Source organism: Myxocyprinus asiaticus, chromosome 2 (genome assembly GCF_019703515.2).
Source record: "Myxocyprinus asiaticus isolate MX2 ecotype Aquarium Trade chromosome 2, UBuf_Myxa_2, whole genome shotgun sequence".
Lineage (NCBI taxonomy): Eukaryota > Metazoa > Chordata > Actinopteri > Cypriniformes > Catostomidae > Myxocyprinus > Myxocyprinus asiaticus.
Window position 1 is genome coordinate 37,063,946 of NC_059345.1, and position 21,835 is coordinate 37,085,780.

Sequence of the window (21,835 nt, forward strand, 5' to 3'; positions counted from 1 at the left end):
TAAAAAGGCTATTTTCTCACCTTGAAAATGTGTATATATATATATATATATATATATATATATATATATATATATATATATATATATATATATAGGGGTGTGCAGCCATTATCTGTATTTGTATCTGTTCATATGACAAAATTATCTGTATCTGTCTCTGTATTCGGATAGACCCGGAAGGGCATCAAAACAAAATGAAATGCCCAATTTTAAATGTTACTCTTACATTTAGAGTTTATATTAATAAAATATCCCTTGTATATTACATTAATAACGTGAAAAATTACTATTACAATTTGAAAAAAATTTCAGAACTTATTAAACTACTTCAGAGTTCTCATCAAAAAATCCTCCACATGCAGCAATGACAGCTTTGCAGATCCTTGGCATTCTAGCTGTCAGTTTGTCCAGATACTCAGGTGACATTTCACCCCACACTTCCTGTAGCACTTGCCATAGATGTGGCTGTCTTGTCGGGCACTTCTCACGCACCTTACAGTCTAGCTGATCCCACAAAAACTCAATGGGGTTAAGATCCATAACACTATTTTCCAATTATCTGATGTCCAATGTTTGTGTTTCTTTGCCTTGCTGAGCAGCCTTCCAAGTTATGTCGATATAGGACTCGTTTTACTGTGGATATAGATACTTGTCTACCTGTTTCCTCCAGCATCTTCACAAGGTCCTTTGCTATTGTTCTGGGATTGATTTGCACTTTTTGCACCAAACTATGTTCATCTCTAGGAGACAGAATGCATCTCCTTCCTGAGTGGTATGATGGCTGAGTGGTCCCATGGTGTTTATACTTGTGTACTATTGTTTGTACAGATGAACGTGGTACCTTCAAGCATTTGGAAATTTGTCCCAAGGATGAACGTGTCATGCACCAAAACTATAGTTTGCTAATATGAAATCTGTGGAGTGGTTAAAAAATGAGTTTTAATCACTTCAACCTAAGTGTATGTAAACTTCTGACTTCAACTGTGTGTGTGTGTATATATATATATATTTATATATTTTATTATTATTATTATTTTTTTTTTTTTTTTATAAATGATTAAGAATACACATGTGTATTCAAGGTCAATGAAATTATTTTAATCATTTTTATTTTTTTATCATTAAAATTAATTTCTAGCAGAAAATGCTAAAAATGTTTTCAAATATTTATGAAACCAACATGGACACAAAGATTACATCTGTTTTAAACTTTAGATTTTTTAAAGACTTCTCATTTTTAGCACCTCGGACAACTTATTTGTCAGTGACCCTAATGCCTACTATAAATGAATCTAGTACTTGTGTAGCATTATGAATTTTGCTCCAACACATTATGGAACACAAAGATGCGTGAAAACGATCTTGTGTTGCTAGAAGCATTTGCTTTTATATACTTGAATACAGTTTATATTTTGGGTCTAAATCTCGACCAGAAACAGAACTCCGTAAATTTCGGGAAAGCTGACAGGACTAAGTGAGTGTTTGCAGATGCATCTGACAGTTGCACTCTGTGTATGTGTTCAGAGGTATTCAGATAAATGTTTGTAATAGAGGGCTGTTTTTAGAGAGTACACAGTTGGAGCTTGTGGGTCACCAGTTACCGAGCTCTTTTTCTGCTGCTTAATCAAACACTCTTGACAACTCACCTGTAAAACATCAAACGCAAACACAACGGCCGGCACACACATCAAACACACTTCCTCTACGTCTCCTATTTGTCAGGGAGTTGTGGAATGTGTTCTGTCGGTGACGGCAGTACAAACGGACAGAGGCACGAGGATGAGCAGGGGATATTCTCCTCACAGAGGGAAGAGAAGGAAAAAACAGATGCACCTGAGCAAACAGAGCAGAGGAGAGCAGCCCGTTTACCTCATGCTAAAGGCTTGTGTGTGACCACATAGAACCTGTCTGCAAGAACACATCACGTAGGTGCCATGACACATGCCCGTGGACACAAGCACAAGTGGAAATGTAGTCAGTGTGTTGGCGTCGGCATCTCCAAGTAACAGGATGAATTTCCTTCATCTTAAAAAGCTATGAACACTGGAGAGGAGTTTCAGTTGACAGACAGATGATCCATGTGGAAAAACAGTGGTTAGCACACCTCCAACAGGCTGGTCTCTATGGAAACAGGCACTACATTAATAACCATTCAGACCTGGCCAACTATATTGGATTAATTCAGAATGAGGCTGAGAGAAATGCCTGATCGAATGGCAGAGGAACCATAGAGATCTCTGAGTCTGCAGAAGATCTGGAGTTTTTTTTATTTATTTATTTATTTATTTATTTATTTTTAGAACAATAAGACATAACCCACAACCTAAATAAGGTGTTTTTCCACCTGGTGACTTCCCATTAACTTCTACTGGAATTAAAGATATTTTGCCCAAAGGTGACAATTCCATCATCATGTACTCACACAATGAAAGTTAATGGTGACTAAGGCTAACATTCTTCTTAACAAACGGGTTATACGGGTTTGGAAGAACTTGAGAGTAAGCAGGCCTAACTGATGACATTTTGGGATGAACCATCCCTCCATATGTTTTTATTGTTTATCAGACAAAAATAAATATGATGATCACTTAGGAAAGAAATAGCACACCTTTCCTCAACAAGCCACATGATTTGAGGCATCACTCTCTCTCTCTCTGGTAATGTTTTTAGTAGGTGTAAGCCTGCGACTGAAAACCAGGTACTCAAATCAATCACTTGAAAGTACTTAAAAAAAAAAAAAGTACACAGGACAGTCACTCTGCTGCCTGCCAGACACACAGGCCTGAGCTTAAGTTCTTTTCAGGGTGTGTGTGTGTCGACATCTATTTCACACTCTTCCTCATCGAAAAGGAGAAAAAGATGTTTTCGTGACCTATCATGTCACAAGCTGCCAGGAGAGGAGAAAGAGGAGAGAAGAGAGGTCAAATGTCAGAAGCACTGATGAAGATACACTAACACAAGCAGAGAAACACACAGCTGTTTGGTTATGCTATGACACACGGCCAGGCACTGTGATTTTATTTGTTAGATTGCAGCAGTGCTAAAATCAATATTGATGGAAAAGGCTGGTTTAAAATCAACCTGAGATTAGAGTACACTACGAACATCTTTGTTTTACAAGGTTTGTCAGCAAATCTTTCTGATTCAAGAGAAACAGAAAATCTGTGAAAAATGGATGATGATTGAGTGCTTACTAAAAATATGTCCTTTATTGGACATAGTGCCATGGCAATACCATGGTACCATAGCAGTACCATGATATTCTCTGAAGTACCTTGGAGTACCATGGAGTACCACGTAAATAACATGTTGTAAGAATATGTTAATCATTCAGTACCAAGGTGTACTGTATATCAATGGTTTATAGTGGGTCGTGACCAAAAAATTCTAAAAGCAAATAAATAAAGAAAATGCAACTAATCATACAACTGAGCATAATTAGAATAACAAAATAAATGGGATTATCAACTAGCCTTTTGTTACTGATGTCATATAATCAAAGTCTACAATATTTTGGCATAAATTAATCGGTCACTAGAAACTAGCCAAATTAGGCAGATGCCAGGACAGGTTACTTGACATGCCCTCATCATCGAAAACCATGAACAAAACTACACTAAGTAAAATAAAATATTGTTTGTTGCTAGGAATATTGTCAATTGTGTTGGGTCACCACTTGATGTCCAAAAAAAAAAAAAAAAAATGTGGGTTGTGTAGCAAAACCAGTTGAGAACCACAGGTATACACTCACTGAGCACTTTAATAGGAACATCTGTACACCTACTTATTAATGCAATTATCTAATCAGCCAATCGTGTGGCAGCAGTGCAATGCAGAAAATTATGCAGATACAGGTCAGGAGCTTCAGTTAAAGGGGCCATGAAGTGCTACTTTTTATAATTATATTGCCCTGAGGTCCAAAGATAAACTTTTATAACATTTTTTGCATCAAAACAGTCACAATTTAGTAATATGTGATCATTTTCCAACCTGTTTTTGGCCCTTTGTCTGAAACGCTTGGTTTTGGCCTAAGCGACTCCTAAAAAGTTCAACATAATTGCCCATTGTTATGATTGGCTAACATCATGCAACCCCTCAAATTCAGCAAACTCAATCGGAAGAACATTATAAAACAAAATTGCAGGGTTTACATATAACGCACATCCAACACATTGCATCTGAATATATTAAACTGTTCATCTCAAGCACACCTGTTATCACTCAGCACCATAAACTATCAAACATTCATGACATTTGAAATATTCATGAAACGGTTTACTTACGTTTTTGAAGTGTTTTTAACTGCCCCATACTTCAATAAGTTCCTTTGCAAAGCTTGAATCGTATTATGATGGTTCACAAACAATCGACACTGACATGAGCCAAAAAAAAAATGAACACATCCAAAGCACAGTGAACGGACACACACACATACCGAAGGCACATCGCCGGAAACACACCGAAACGGTCAAAGACGTCCATCGTGTATCGTCAAAGATGTCCATTGTCAAAGACATATGGTATGTTTACATACACTAACAATTAAAAATAGCGCAAATGGGCAAAAAGCGCGTCCATAACATGTTTGTGCTCAAAGCAACACAGGCAGCAGCTGAATGAAAGAGAATTGTTTTTCCCTTTCAGAGTTGTAACTTGGCACCATGTCTTTTAAAAGCGGTGAGGTACATGGCAGCGGTCAAAGAGTCTGTGCTGTTTATGTTCATATACAAAAATAATCCAAAATAGTCCAGATGGGTCCCCTTAGGTGTTATGTTAGGAAAAGTTATCCACGGAAGGTCTGCTCTATTGACTTAAACTGCGCGCCAGTGGGGGGGGGCAAGGGTGCGATGACGCATGTTGTGGGATGTGTAAAAATGAGCAATGTGTCATGACGTCACAAACAACCAGATTTCAAAATGAAACGTTTCAGCAGGTGGCAATTATAATTGCTCTTTTTAGACTGGGGATGAAGTCTTCAGTTCTGAAATGTACAGTAAATTTTTATAGTACAGTTACCTCTTATATGTCTAAATATCAAGGAAATTTGACTCTCGATTTCATGACCACTTTATTGTTCACATCAACCATCAGAATGGGGAAAGATGTGATCTCAGTGATTTTGACCATGGCACGATTGTTGGTGCAAGACGGGCTGGTTTGAGTATTTCTGTAACTGCTGATCTCATGGGATTTTCATGCACAACAGTCTCTACAGTTTACTCAGAATGGTGCCAAAACCAAAAAACAACCAGTGAGAGGCAGTTCTGCAGACCGAAATGCCTTGTTGATGAGGGAGGTCAACAGAGAATGGCCAGATTGGTTCGAGCTGACAGAAAGGTTACAGTAACTCAGATAACCACTCTGTACAATTGTAATGAGCAGAATAGCATCTCAGAATGCAAAACATGTAAAAACTTGAGGTGGAAAGGCTACAACAGCAGAAGACCACATCGGGCACTTTTTTAGGACCATAGTGTTCCTAATAAAGTGATCAGTGAGTGTATATCTAAGTATCATTGAATTAAAATCTGATACAACCAAAGTAGAGTGTTTATTAATGGCTGACAGAGTATGTTAAAGACCTTTAAGAGTGTTCCAACTCATTCTGTTCCTCATCCCAAACTGCAGTCAAAGAAAAGCCAGGGCCTTAGTTACCCATCAACCTTCACTGCTGCCTCTCACTCCTGCCTCGATCTCTACCTTTCACTCTTCTTCCATTTACCTGCCTAAAACCACCTGTTTTTTTCTTTGACTTTCTTCCCTTTCTTCTCTCACTCGTTTACACTCTCTCTTCTTGCATTCCTCCTACAAAAATCAATATCCTGCTGTAAAGTGCAATTAGCCCCAGGAAAGTGGCTGCTGTTTTCAAGGGCGGTGAAAGTGGGGCGTCCTCCAGGGCTCTCCAATGGACAGAGAATCAAGGACAGTGTCCAGCCTAGACCTGCCGCCCCTCTCTCACTCTCTCTCCTTTGCAGGAAAGATCAATAAGCGGGTGAGCCGTTAAATTTCAGCAAGCAAGAGTGTTACGCTCGTTAGGCCCAGCTGAGTGATGGAGCATGCTCGGCACAGCCCTGAGTGTTTAAAGCAAAAAAAAAGAACAGGGTCTGGGACCTTCCGACAATAAACAACTCAATAACATTTAGCCACACCGGTGTATGACGTTTTAAAAGCATTCCCGTCAACCTGAGCTAAAAAATAAGCTGCTGTGTGGGGACTGTGCCACATCACTCCACTGTAAACTCGCTATCTGAAAATCCCAGCTTGACACACTGATTACTGCTTTTTTGGACAGTGGTTCAAACAGTAAACCATATCATTTTACCACTGCTGTCAGCTGTTCAGTGCAACTGTGAACCAAGATGTCGGTATCGCCTGGATAAGTATTTCCAAATACTAGTCCTGGAGTATCACAACACTGCATATTTGGATGTCTCCCTTATTTGACATGCCCAATTCAGGTCACTGGGCCTCTACAATGTATGTTAGATTACAGAGACATCCAAAATGTGTAGTGTTAGGGGTTCTCCAAGACTGAAATGCAAGTAAAATTTCAGTGAAAAAGTTGACGTGCATTCACAGTGGCACGGGTGTTCACACATGCGTTCTTCTAAGCACTAATCAATGCAAGTTCTTGCATGAACATGGAAGCTTCTCTCATATTGCTCATGAACATGTAACAGACATCAAGATTTTCACTGAAAATAGACTATAGGCTACCTTCAAAAGATTTGGAATATGATGCACGAATCGCATGGACTACTTTTTTGATACTTTTGGGTGCTTAAAGTTGAGGCACCATCCACTACAATTGTATAGAAAAGGCAGCCGCAATATTAATTGCAGAGATGCGAATATCTCCTTTTGTTTTCCGCTTAAGAAAGAAAGTAATTCAGGTTTAGAACTACATGAGAGTGAGTAAATTATGATAGAGGGCTCATTTTAGGGTGAACTATTCCTTTTAGTTCCTCTTGGAACCTAATCAAGGCCCAGGCTGCTTTCTGCTCCTTTCTCCCGCCGGACCCACAACGTTTCTTCACATTTAGATCTATTTCAGAATAGATTCTGGGAGAACATCTTGAACAGCATTAGTGAAATTCAAAAGACATGACAGGAGGAATCTGCCTTTTTTTTAACTCGTCAGGAAGCAATCTTGTTGCTTTATTTACATCCCCTTCAGTCAGAGTGAACAAAGAAAATATTCTACCAGCGACTGACTAACTTAATCCTCATTCCTTCCTCCAGCAGGAACTCACAGTGACAGACAAATTAACACAGATGATGTTTGCAAACCCACCATTTTAAAATGTAATTGCTGGTGGCATATTCAACAGTCTGCTTTAAGCACTTAAGTTCATATGAGACCAGTGAAACAGAAGTGACACTTACATGATTATATGTATGTGTGTGGATGATGTGTGAGCTGGAACACAGTTACTCTCATGTGTCCAGTGTACTGTGCCACTAAGAATTAGAGCCAATCAGAAGGGTTAACAGGGCAGAGCGGTACAGGTCATGCTCCTGGGCTCTTTACAGCTACATTGAGGAGAGAGAAGCCATCATAAAGTGGTCTCACCCTATAAAACACTACACCTTCCACATCTGCTGGGAGAGTGGACAGAAAAGAGAGAGATACATTCATGATGTCCAGCTTCCACCTAGTGACTGTTCCCTGGCACTATAGTGTGAGTATCACAGCAGTAATGGGCATAGATGTATGGCCCTAGATAAAGGCCTTGGCTCTCCATTTCACCATCTCTAATATGAATACAAATGCTGGTATGATAGACTTTGGAGCAATTTCCAAATGCCTGAAGGTACCACATTCATCTGTACAAACAATAGTACGCAAGTATAAACACCATGGGGCCACGCAGCCATCATACCGCTCAGGAAGGAGACGCATTCTGTCTCCTAGAGATGAATGTAGTTTGGTGTGAAAAGTGCAAATCAATCCCAGAACAACAGCAAAGGACCTTGTGAAGATGCTGGAGGAAACAGGTAGACAAGTATATATATCCACAGTAAAATGAGTCCAATATTGACATAACCTGAAAGGCTGCTCAGCAAGGAAGAAGCCACTGCTCCAAGACTGCCATAAAAAAGCCAGACTACAGTTTGCAAGTGCACATGGGGACAAAGATCTTACTTTTTGGAGAAATGTCCTTTGGTCTGTTGAAACAAAAATGTAACTGTATGGCCATAATGACCATCGTTTTGTTTGGAGGAAAAAGGGTGAGGCTTGCAAGCAGAAGAACACCATCCCAACTGTGAATTATCATGAAAGCATCATGTTGTGGAGGTGCTTTGCTGCAGGAGGGACTGGTGCACTTCACAAAATAGATGGCATCATGAGGAAGGAAAATTATGTGGATATATTGAAGTAACATCTCAACACATCGGCCAGGAAGTTAAAGCTCGGTCACAAATGGGTCTTCCAAATGGACAATGACCCCAAGCATAACTCCGAAATTGTGGCAAAATGGCTTAAGGACAACAAAGTCAAGGTATTGGAGTGGCCATCACAAAGCCCTGACCTCAATCCATAAGAAAATTTGTGGAAAGAACTGAAAAAGCGTGTGCGAGCAAGGAGGCCTAAAAATGTGACTCAGTTACACCAGTTCTGTCTGGAGGAATGGACCAAAATTCCAGCAACTTATTGTGAGAAGCTTGTGGAAGGCTACCCAAAAAGTTTGACCCAAGTTCAACAATTTAAAGGCAATGCTACCAAATACTAACAAAGTGTATGTAAACTTCTGACCCACTGGGAATGTGATGAAAGAAATAAAGCTGAAATAAATCATTCTCTCCACTATTATTCTGACATTTCACATTCCTAAAATAAAGTAGTGATCCTAACTGACCTAAGACAGGGAATGTTTTCTATGATTAAATGTCAGGAATTGTGAAAAACTGAGTTTAAATGTCTTTGGCTAAGGTGTATGTAAACTTCTGACTTCAACTGTAAATCAAAATTTGCGACACAGTATCACAGAAATGGAGGAAGTGACAGCGTTTTACAGATTTTGTAATGAGGAATATTGTTAACTGTCAAATACATACTACTGCAGTGTATTTTAGTGTTCCACCAAAATAAAAACTCCAGGTGAAAGTTAAGTTAATACAACATCAAAAAAGTTTACTATTGTTTAAAACGAATGCTTAAAATAATAATGTATTCTCATACTATAATAATGAAGTTAACTGGAAATGAAAAATTAATATTAAACTGGGTTCCAAAATATAAGTAAGTGAAGTTGTAGTTTTTGCACACCTGTTCTTTCACACAAAATGTTTACGTGAGAAAAACAATGCATAAAGTGTCTTCAAATATAATGCATAAATAGTTTTCATTTATCAATTTACGTAGCTTAGTTATCAAAGCTACATCAATATTTGGTGTGACCACACAGCACCAATTCTCCTAGGTACACCTGAACATAGTTTTTTTTAGTTGTTGGCAGATAGGATGTTCCAAGCTTCTTGGAGAATTCATCACAGTTCATTATCTCTTTAGTCTGTCTTAATTTCTTCTGTCTCTTCATGTAATCCCAGACTGACTCGATGTTCGGGGGGGGGGTCTGTGGGAGACATGCCATCTGTTGCAGGGCTCCCTGTTCTTCTTGACTACTCTATACTGTTTGCAAAAGGAATGTTAAAATGCATATTTCCTATTGACTGAAAATCAAATGACCTTGAGACAAATGTTTTTTTGTGAAACATCTTATGTGCCTAAGAATTTTGCACAGTACTGTATGTAGGGAAATATATAAATATCTTATATATATATAATTACCTTATTGCTGTGTTGGTACATACAAATTATATTTATCATAATATCAATTAAATCCCACTCTTTTTTGTGTTCATTTAATGAAAAACTGTGGAAAACATGCCTCTATTTTAAATTAACATTTTAAAATAACATCATTATTTTAAACTAGATTTATATTAAATTAAGCACTTTGAATCTACTTGGCTACAATGATTGTTGGGATTAAATGATGGTTCCTCTGATTTTAAATCACATTTAAGTAATTTCTGAGTAAATACACAATTATCAAAATATATATTGAATATATACTGTATTTTCCAGAATATAAGTTTTTTTTCATCATCTGAAAGGTCCTGTGATTTATAGTCCGAAGCGACTTGTATACATAATTTCAGCCTGGTCTCATGAAATTTACTTGAGCATTGCAACATTTTAGCAAAACTGAAATTAAATGCCATATTACATGTTTGGCTGCACTTTTCAAGTGAAATGTCCAGCAGGGCATGCCAAAACCAAGTGAAATGAGGTTGTAATCAGATGAATTTTAGATGGAGGTTTTAATAAGTAAAACATACATCCCTAACCTAAAACTTTTTTCCCTGAACTTAACCAATAGTGTCAAAAAGAGAAATAATAGTTTAACAAAACAGACATCCTTAACCAACACCTAACCTTAACCGATAGTGTTTTAAAATGCAGAAGCGAAGTGAAAAGCACATTTTCTGAAGCAACCACGTTATTTCGTGTTGCTTCTATGTAGTGTCACATGTCAGCTTGAGTTCTTGTCTGGTTTTGAACCGCGGTCCTCCGAGTTCAAAATCCAGTGCTCAATGAGGTTCGCTACCATGCAAGCTAATCAAATTGGAGTAAGTGTGTATATGACGGTGGGTCTGTAAAACAAGCATTAAAATGTATAATTTTTTAAAAGATGCATTAGAGTAAAAGTGTCTCGATATCATAACATAGCAGGTCTGAGTAACAGAGGGAAAAATAAGTGTTTATAAAGTCATTATCAGCAATTGAAGTCATGATTTCAAAGTGAATAAAACACAGTTATTGTAGTGTTTCTAGTGTTCATTTCACCTGGAAACTGCAGGGAATTGTACGTGGAGACACGCATAACAAGTTTTGCAAAAATGTATATAGAGTCACATTTCACTATGAGACCAGGTTGCATAATCTATATGTAACTCACATCGGCCGATCAAACACACGCGCACCAAAACATATGAAAACATCAGTCATAGAGACGACAGAAGCATTTTAAAGTTGCCAATTCAGAATATTTTGCCTTTACAAAGTACTTTATGCAACCAATTTAAATACTTTGTCTTCATAACATTATTGTTCTAACAAACTCTAGACATATGCCCATAAAATGATGTTTTATCACACATGTAAATTGAATGCAAAAACATTCAGTCAGTGAAGTGGATAATCAATGCATTGCAAAGAGGGTTGCAAATATCAGAAATATCCACAAATAGACAGCCGCTAACTTTAATGAATGAATAGAATATAACAGGCATAATGTTTTACTCAAAGACTAAAAGCTTTCGATTTGTGCACAGCATTGAGTTACTGATGTTATAAATAGATGTGGCTTACTTGTCACGTTTCTTTCATGAAACATAAACAGAATATGAGAAACTGTTATACACGATTACTTAAAGCAAAATATCGCATTTTAAACAAGCCCAAAAACACCGTGATGCAATGTGTAGATTCTGAGTTACTGTTATGTTCACGGAGCGCGTTTGACATCTGAACCGGTGAAGGGAGGTCGGGCGGCTGCTAACAGGTCCTAGTGCCTGCTGCATGCAACCTCTGTCAGTATGCCTTATACAGAGATGCAACTTATCTAAGTGTTTTTCTAAACAACGCGATTTTGACTCTGTGCGACTTAAGCCCCGTTCACACCGCCGGCAACATCGGCATGAGACAGCGACACAATCCCATTCATTTTCAATGAAAGCACACACCTTCTGGCAACTTTTGACAACATGAGCTGCAGTGGCTGTTGCTGACAGAAATCAACATGGAGAGTGACAAGACAAGTTGAGAAAATGTAAACTTTATGCAAATGACGAGCGACATTTGCGAGTGACTACCAATGAGAGAGAGAAGACAGCGGAGCTCATGTCAACTGTCTCCTGGCAGACTGGAGACGAGTACAGGCAAGACGGAGGAGAAGTTTCAGCGTTGTGAAGGATTTTAACTGTTCTATATCATTTGTCTGTAAGCACATGCATGGATATAATAAAACAATGATGCATTAAAAAGTGTGTCAGAAGCGGTCTGCATTCCGTGCAAGTGATTCATTCATTCATTATAGATTGATCATCTCGTTAATGATTTATACTGATAGATTGATCGTCTTGTTAATGATTTAATGCACTGAACACTGCTGTACATTATATAAAACACTCTACACTGCAGAATGTAAATTTTTAGAGACAAGCGAACTGATTCCTTGTCAAACTGTAATAACATCATAATTTTACCAGTATTAGGTCTCATCTGTGATCAATTTTTCAAAAGCTATGGCCAGACGTGCAGTCCTCCAATAACGTTACAACAGGACAAACAGTTGGAATGCCCAGATCACACAGATCACTAGCGATCCCAAGCTACAAATTTGCCAGCGACACCATCCCATTTATTTTCAAGGAGAGCACAGCGACTTACGGCGACATGAGCTGTCATGGCCGTTTGCGACAGAGATCACCGTGGAGAGCGACAAGTTGAGAAAATGTCAACTTTATGCAAATGACGAGCGACATTCACGAGCAACTACCAATGAGACTGAAGACAGCGGAGCTCACGTAATCTGTCTCCTGGCAGACTGGATACGACAGCAGGCAAGGTGGAGGAGAAGTTTCAGCTTCGTGAGGGATTTTAACTTGTCTGTAACCACATGCATGGATATAATAAAACAATAATGTGTGGAAAAACGTGTCAGAAACAGTCTGCATTCCAAGTGAGTTTGATTCATTCATTCATGATAGATTGATCGTCTTGTTACTGATTTAATGCACTGAACACTGCTGCACGTTTTATAAAACACAGAATGTACAATTTTAGGGACAAGAGAACTGATTCATAGTCAAATTGTAATGATATCTTTATTTTACTGGTATTAGGTCTCATTAGGTATTACAGGTAGGCTGAAAAATGTCAGGATATACCAGTAAAATTGAGCCATATCGCCTAGCCCTAGTGAGACATCTATTTAACCTGGCATATTTGATGTCCTTCCTTCAAATATGTGATTGCTTATTGTGTCATGTATACATTTAAAGACAAATGAGGACTGTAGCTCGACTATACAAAAACCTGCTGTACCTCGAGTATACCTGCGCATGTATATGTACTGACTGCATATTGATGTCAAGCAAAACGAAGATGTAAAAGTCTTGTGCATGTGTGGGCTTCTCCAAATTTTTCAATCAGTTGTTTAAGGGTGGCCTGGGTAGCTCAGCGAGTATTGACACCGACTACAAACCCTTGAGTCACGAGTTCGAATCCAGGGTGTGCGGAGTGATTCCAGCAAGGTCTCCTAAGCAACCAAATTGGCACGGTTGCTAATTATAATTAATTATAACTTTCTTTATTTATCACACATTATACATTTGCACATATACAGTGAAATTCTTCTTTTTCACATATCCCAGCTAGGCTGGGGTCAGAGTGCAGGGTCAGCCATGATACATGGAGCTGACTGGAGCAGATAGGGTCAAGGGCCTTGCTCAAGGGCCCAACAGTGGCATCTTGGCGGTGCTGGGGCTTGAACCCCTGACCTTCTGATCAGTAACCCAGAGCCTTAACCGCTGAGCTACCACTGCCCCGGGTAGGGAGGGTAGAGTCACATGGGGTAACCTCCTTGTGGTCGCGATTAGTGGTTCTCGCTCTCAGTGGGGCGCGTGGTAAGTTGTGCATGGATCACGTAGGGTAGCATGAGCCTCCACATGTGGAGTCTCCACGGTGTCATGCATGACGAGCCACATGATAAGATGCGCGGACTGATGGTCTCAGAAGCGGAGGCAACTGAGGCTTGTCCTCCGCCACCCAGATTGAGGTGAGTAACCGCGCCACCACGAGGACCTACTAAGTAGTGGGAACTGGGCATTCCAAATTGGGAGAAAAGGGGGAAAAAAAACCTTGTTTAGGTGTAATGTTTACATGTTTTGTGTAGGCAGTCCTTCAATGTTGTCTGAGATGCATCAGGACACATTAGCAACTACACTACAAATGCGATGTGGCCATATGTGTGTCCAACCACTTCTGAAAGCGGTTTGATTGATCAGATCAGAAGACAAATTGAAGTCTACTTATACCTGTATTTAGCTCCGTACACTTGTGATAGGATCACAAGAGTTGGATGTTAGCTAAATCCAGGGGTAAACAGGACTTAAGATGCGCTCTACATGTTTTTTTCTGAAACGCAAAGCACAATGTCCAATGAGTGGATCACTGAGGCAACTGTCTCTCTTTGTAAGAGATCAGACATTAGAGCCTCAGATGAGGCAGCAGAAAGAGATGAGGAAATGATGATGATGAGTGAAATGACATTCCCTTTAGCCTTTCTCAGTAAATGCCATCCTGTGTTCCATGATGAAGATTGAGGTGAGGCTAAGAGCACCGTTCCCTCCTCTTGTTAACACACACACACACACACAGGATAAATCACGCCTGTATAGTTGGGATGAACCACGTGTCAACGTGGGTCAGCCACACATTACACTCTCTTCAACAACTATTCATCTTCAGTGTCTATTCAGTGGCTAGAAATAATTACTCCTCCTGACCTGTGTATTACCATGATACTAAATATTTACCGTATTCATGTACCATGGTTTTCACATGGTATACCAAGGTATTTCAAAGAATAACATGGTACTACCATAAAACATGTCCAAAAAAACCATGACATTACCATGGTACATGTCCAAAAAAAACATGGCATTATCACTGTACCATATCCAAAACACCATGGTACTTTTGCTATGAATAAACACTAGATCTGTGTAAGCTTTCAAAAACAGAAAATGTTTTACTCAATGTCAATTCTTTTGTTACATTGCTCTAGGCAGCTTCAAATAACACCTTCATACATCTACTGTATTAATGCATATAAAAAAAGAAATTATCACATGAAATGGTTTTCTCTCTGTCTAGAGAGGTCCGGCAGCGTAGGACCATCTATCTTGACACCTACTGCACAACAGCTTTTGCAGACAACCATAGCAATGACTTCAAAGGCTTCTGGAGAGAAGTCAGGACAGTGTCACAAAAAGCAGGAATGGCATGACATAAATTAGAAGTCTCCACTTACTCCTTTTCTGAGCTGACAGGCCAGGTGCACATTTAATTAGCACAGGGGAAAACTTAGCTACTCCCAACACACATACACACACTGACTGCAGCCTAATCAGGTGTCACTGCACTGTTTGATCAACACCAGAAAAGTTGTCACAAATCCTGAAAAAAATAGAGAGCTCTGAGTGGAATAAAACAAAGCAGATGATAATGAGAGTAAAACAATGTGAGTCAGCCCATTAGCAGATACTTTCTCTCTCATTTCAAAACACTCACTATATGTGCAAAAAGACCCTTAGCACGCTGACACAGAGATGATAGTTAAAAATGTCATCCAAACACAAAACATCATCACAAATAATTGGAATTAAGTTTAGGAAGCTTTATTGACATCACTGACAAATATACTCATTTATCAAAATAATTTACTTCATGTTCTCCTTCTCGCATACAGTATATCACACATAATATTTATCTTCCTAAAACACTTTCTGTTATCTTGTATCATGAATGAAGAAGATCTTATAGCATAAAATACCCCATTAAATAAAATGTTTGCATTGTGTAGCTTTTGTTTGTTAGCTTTTAGGTCATCTTAATGATAGTGTAAGATCTGAGGAGCTCGGAAACAGAAGAAAAGTAAGATACATTTTCGAGTCTACTTCGAAATTCCTCAATGTCATAAATTAAAGACTCTGCCAAGATGGTGCCCTTAAAGTCTGAATCAACCTTGTGTAAGAATGCACATGTTTATTCTCAACCATTGTCTGAACAAAGGAAACTTTCAGGATAGCACATAACCTTCCTTCAGACGCCTCCTCACTCATGCTATAAATCAGGAAATACCCCCACACTTAATGGTCATCACATGACATGGCCATCTCGACCATCTGCAAGAGACTCTTCTGAAGAAACCCCCATGGTTGCCATGGAAATTTAAGACACTCCTTTGTCCTTCGATTTAAACAATTTACTTCACTTAAATTAAACTAATAAGGGAGTATGAGACATTTCGTTTGGAACGCCTGACCGTCATATGTTAAAAACTTATTCAAGACAAAAGAGCTTGAAGACTTTTAGAAAGATTTATTTGAAATTATCCCTTTGTATTATCTTTTTAGCAGGACACAAAACTAATGCTCTGCTCATAACTTAAAATGTACAAAATTAATTTAAGTGTATATACATATCAGGACATCTCATCTTAATCCAGGAACTTTAACACAATCGCAAAACTTACTTTACTGTAATTTTATCTTGCACCTAATCTGCCAAAGTGCCTAGAACTCTCATTCAAGGTTTAACCTGATAATAACCCTGACAATTATGTTTCTCATTCAAGGTTTAAGCTGATAATAACCCTGACAATTATGTTTCTCAAAATGTGTAATGTATTATCCATGTTGTAAAACCAATGAATTAACATTATGATTTTAATCAGGTATTTTCATGTACTATAACTTGAATATTCATTAAAGTATGTCATATTTACTATCGCTGAGTTTTATTTCGCATGTCTCCAATGCTAAAAAAGGGTATTTTCTAATATTTCTTAGCAAATTCATTATTTAAAAGTTAAACATTGCCTACCTTAAGAACAAAAACTCATTAATCACCTTCAGAAGGAGGGACAGAAAGATGACACTACTGATTGGCTCAAGGCAACTTTGGGGTGCGGTCAACCTCAACTCAACAATATCTCCCCACCTAGGACAAACGTTTCTCTTCTCTTCTTGGCTCTTGTTTTTTTCTTAACCCTTCTTTGGCTGGCTTCGCTTCGGCGTCCCTCTGCCCAGATTCCGCACAATGTAGAGTTCAGGAAAGCTCGGAACACAAAGTTCTGAGACGAGTTCTCTTCTCTGCGCTACGACTCACACATGTGACGGAGAGTCACGAGTCTCACTTGCGGCTTCGCTTCAAAGCCCAGCCTGATAATTTCAGCACCGAACTATCAGGCGTCCACGATCATAACAGAGGTCCAAAACATAGATGGAACAACCAGAACTTTCTACTGACCCAGCCAAAGAACGAACGCAAGTACACCTCCAGACTTTTGCTAGAAAGTGCTAGTGTTTTATTTAAATACTTCGGGTAACCCAATTGCAAATTTAGATATACTAAATGAAGTTGCGATGGTTCAAGGCATTGTCTATAGACCCCATAAAGTTCAATTTTCCCTGTTACAGACCATTTCATTCACTTTCTGTTACAGCTCACTCACCAACCTGTTTTACATTTGTCTATTTGTGTTAGTTTAGTTTTTAATGTTGTAGCTGTTAGAAATAAAGTCTTGTTTGTATTCAATATATTTTGATAAATAATCTCGTCAATTGATTCTTAAAGATCTGCGCTCCATGCTCGAACACTATTTCAACATATTTGTGATATTATTTTCAATGGCCATGAGGACAGTATTACTCTAAAGAGTTAATAGATGTGCCATATCAACTCAGCGAATTAATCATAATTCCCTTCTTGAGCTAAAATTCCTCACATATATTGTGAGCAGATACAACAAGCCTGTTGTGTTACATATTTAATGGTGGTCGAACGCGGCCAAGACTCCTAAACTAATTCCATTATTCAATTTCCTACATATTGTTGGTGGAGAATGCGGGAAAGAAAATTATGTTCTATCAAACCATTTCATGGGGTCTTTATGCCTTTAAAATTTTAACTTGGAGTTGAAAAAAATTTCTCAACAATTAATGTAAGATTCCACTTAAATGCATAAGCTCTCTCTATTAAACATTAAGGCCAATTCACACTGCCCCAACAAACACCAACAAATGTCAACAAACACCAACATCCAACATGCATCAGGAGAAACACAGTCAATCACAATTTATACAAATTTTTGTTGCAAACTTGTAAGAGCTTTCCATTCCCTTTTAAATAAAAGAAAACAAAATTAAATTGGTTCAGCAGTTTGTGTGGATGACATTCATGAGGGAATAGGTACAAACTGGCAAGACGCGGAGTCCACGCCTCTGACAGAGATTGAAAGATTTGTGCTAAAGTGCTCTTCTCACTAACAAGTTTCTTTATTCCTCAAACGGCATCAAATCACACAGAAAATACAAACACCGAACTCACTGCAGATCTGCAATAAAAAAAATATCAACTTTCCCCACATTAAATTGTGCATGTTTGGCTTCATCTGCAACCTCTTCCTCGTCAATCATCTTTAAAGGTGAACAACAACACACACGTTTGTTGGTGTTTGTTGGATCAGTGTGAACACAACAGTTTTGTTTCTCAAGATTCTAAATACAACAGCCAACTTTAGAATGTTTGAAGTGTTGGCGTTTGTTGGGGCAGTGTGAATTGGCCTTTAGTATTACAAGATAAAAAAAAAAAAGTAAAATGAAATAAAGTAACATTAAATTAACACATTTATATAAATAGGAATCAATTAAAGAAGCAATGAATGAAAAAAATAATTAAACAAATAATTAAAGATCAACTAAAGGTTAAGAAGTCCGTATACTAATCCGTTTTCCTTTGAAAATTTTGCTATGTTTACGCCTCTCGCTCACACTGGAAAGACGTTTTCTTCCGCTGAAAATGGAGACTTTTGAAAATGCTCCCCATAACCACATACTCTGAGAAACGATGACATTAGGAAAATGAAAGAGGAGGTTTCAAACTTAATTGAATTAGTGTCAATGTGGTAATATTGGTGGTTTAGTGATTTAGATGGAATTTGGATGGAAAAACACCTAGATGTGAATAAAATCTCCAAAACATGCATTAAAAACGTATTCATTTTTACTAGATAAGAAGAAATGCGCATAAACTATGATGGAAACATATTTACAGAATACCTATTGAATTTATTAGCAACATGTGACTGATTAACTGGACTCGCATCTGAAATGTTGCTCTGGTTGTCATGAAATAACGATGTCTAGAAATTCCAAAGCCTGCAAAGAGTTTGCAGAGCAAAAAAGTCGAATACAAACTTAAACTGTGCCGAAGAGCAGGTTTATTGACATTTTTCAAAAAAATCTTATAGATCCATGTAGTAAAGTCATAAGGATGGAGGAACACACACACATAGTGCTCCCAGAACTGTGTGACGTGTTGTCCCTCCCAGACATGAGACAAAGTTCTTCACAGTGTTTTGTCTGCATATTTTATTAATAAGGGTCACAGTGGCTACAATTTCTCCGGAAGTGACAATTTTGTTCTTTTGAACACATGGAATGGAAACTCAACATAAACTGAATTTGCAACTTGGATGAAAACATAGCAACTGTCCTTGCTCACTCTCTCTCTCTCTCTCTCTCTCTCTAGCTCAATTCTCCTCTGTATACCTCTCATTTACTGTCTTCCTGAATACATTAGCCAACTGAACCTCTGAAACACATGCTGGAATGACACCAGTGACACACCTTCCCCGCCACCATGGCAACCCAGATTATCATGAATGAGCGAGAGGAACGAGAGGATGATACATAAATTAAAGAGAAAAAAAACACCCAAAAAGAGAATTAAAGTTGGTACATCTGTCAAGGACTGTGCTCTGCTCCCTAATACTTGTGTTAGAACATTTATACCCTTGAAATAAATGATCTGCTGTTTAATTGGCAGTGGAGAAGAGAAGAGAGGGATAATGGTGGATCCTGGAAGAGCTGATAAGAAGCCCTCTTTTTATGGAACCAGGAAAAGAGAAAAAAATATGTTTAAAAAAAATCTCACCATTTAATCCCCACTGTCATCATGGAGCAGGGGACACCATTACAAACAGAGATAGGCTGACAGAGGCTGTCTGTGTTGTGAGGAACAAAAGGCAGTGTGTGGCACGTGTGTGTGTGTGTGTGTGTGTGTGTGTGTGTGTGTGTGTGTGTGTGTGTGTGTGTGTGTGTGTGTGAGTAACCAGGTTTCAGGATTATTCCAATCCATACGTGCCATCAGTCAAGGGCGAGGAAGACTGTCAGAGTGTCAAACACACAAACACACACAATGACTAGAGAAACTGTCAAACAAACCACTTGTGTCTATGCGATTAAACACAAATGCATTTAGACACATATATGCCCGTATACCGCTCAAACACACACAGTGTGACAGCATCAGAGAAGAATTAGCCAATATTCATCATCATTTGGCTGTTTATAAGCAATGAATAATGTATACGTCATATTTAACTGTGCGACAATAGCCTGCAGTGTGCGTGTGTGTGTGCACTTGAGGACCAAATTTCTGGAAATGTCCTTGAAAATGTTGAAACGACTTGCAGGGATGGTTCGGGAGGGAAAAAAGACTTATACATAGGTCAAATGTCTCAATAAAATTCTAAAAGTAAAAAAGTGTCTTAAGTGGTAGGGGTAGGTTATAGTAATCATAATTTGCTTATTTGAGAACAACAGAAGTTAATGGAAAGTCCTCAAAAGCAGTGTTCCTTAATCAGATACTTTTTGTTTCTGATACTTTTTTAAATATTTTTTGGTAGGAAGTAACGCGTTACTGCAACACCTGCGTAACGAGAGAAAACTTAAAGAATACGCCTTAAAGAAAAAGAAACAAATAATTGTAATGTATAATAATGTATAAATAATAAATGTTTTTCCTTAAAAAGTAATGATGTAATGTAATTCGTTACTTTTATTTGAAAATAATGCAATAAAGTAACACAAGTGAGCTAATTTATAAGAATTATTGCATTTTTTGTCACAACTTAATTTCATTGACTGCAATCAATTACAATTTGTAAAATGGAAGTTAACTTCCTTTTTGTTGGCCATAACCAGATGTACATGTGATGTCAGGTTCTCAGCATATACAGCGGCATGAATAAAAACTGTGAATTAATGTTTTGATATTTGCTTTTTATTGCAGTATTTGCACTGGTGGTGTTGTGCATCTTGTCCCTTTTGGGTTATGTGAGTGAATGTACTGTATTTCGATAAATGTGATTGAGTGTCATCGTCACTGTGGTTTGTGTGTTGGATGTTAAGGACCCCGCATGCATGGTTGAAAAGCTTGAATTAAAACTCATCGGCAAGATGTCGTCGTCCACTATAGCTGAGACAATTTCACAGACTGTTACACTTTACAACAACAAAAGTTTGAAAAAAATAAATAAATAAATAAATAAATAAATTTAATTGCCTCAACATAATAAAAATTACGATTTTTATCTTGTAGATGTGATAAAATGAATTTAAGTTAGTACAACAAGACTTTATCAAATACATTAAAATAAATTAGTTTTTGATGAAAAAATGTAATTTAATTGCATGGAAAAGTTTTCCAATAAAAATTAATTTTATTAAGTTCATTGAATGTTTTTATTTTCTGGGGTGTACATGCTGGTAGTGCATAATCATTAAAGGAACAGTTAATCTAAAATTGAAAATTCTGTCTTTATTTACTCACCCTCATGTGATCCAAATCAGTATGACTTTCTGTCCTCTGTGGAGCACAAAAAGATATATGATAAAGAATTTAGCGACCGCCGATTTTCATACAATAGCAGCGGATAGTCAACTCATAATATACAGAACTCAACTCAAATATGGCGACACAACACGTCAATAACATCAAACCTCAATGGTTCTTGAGCGCCTCATTACCCAACGTCATGACAAAAGAACCTTATTGAATTTATGATCTGTTTACATGAGTTTAAAATGATTCAATTTGACTTGAGAATAACGACTTCAATTTCGGCCTGGTCATCACACATAATGATTGCACACTTCAGAAGACTTCAAATTTTTTATTGAAATTAGCAAT

General features: G+C 37.9%; 1 protein-coding gene across 3 annotated transcripts in view; it reads right to left on the minus strand.

Moving 5' to 3' along the window:
- The window catches only part of LOC127415990 (alpha-ketoglutarate-dependent dioxygenase FTO-like), a 252,691-nt gene that overhangs the window by 192,099 nt on the left and 38,757 nt on the right, over nt 1-21,835 (minus strand). Inside the window, exon 1 of one of the 3 annotated variants that reach the window (XM_051655075.1) lies at nt 21,476-21,507. The exons of the other annotated variants lie outside the window; for them this stretch is intronic. Coding sequence (XP_051511035.1) covers nt 21,476-21,481 — 6 coding nt within the window. The 5' untranslated portion in view covers nt 21,482-21,507. Of the gene's footprint in view, nt 1-21,475; nt 21,508-21,835 lie in introns of those variants that run through there. 3 annotated transcript variants of the gene reach the window in all.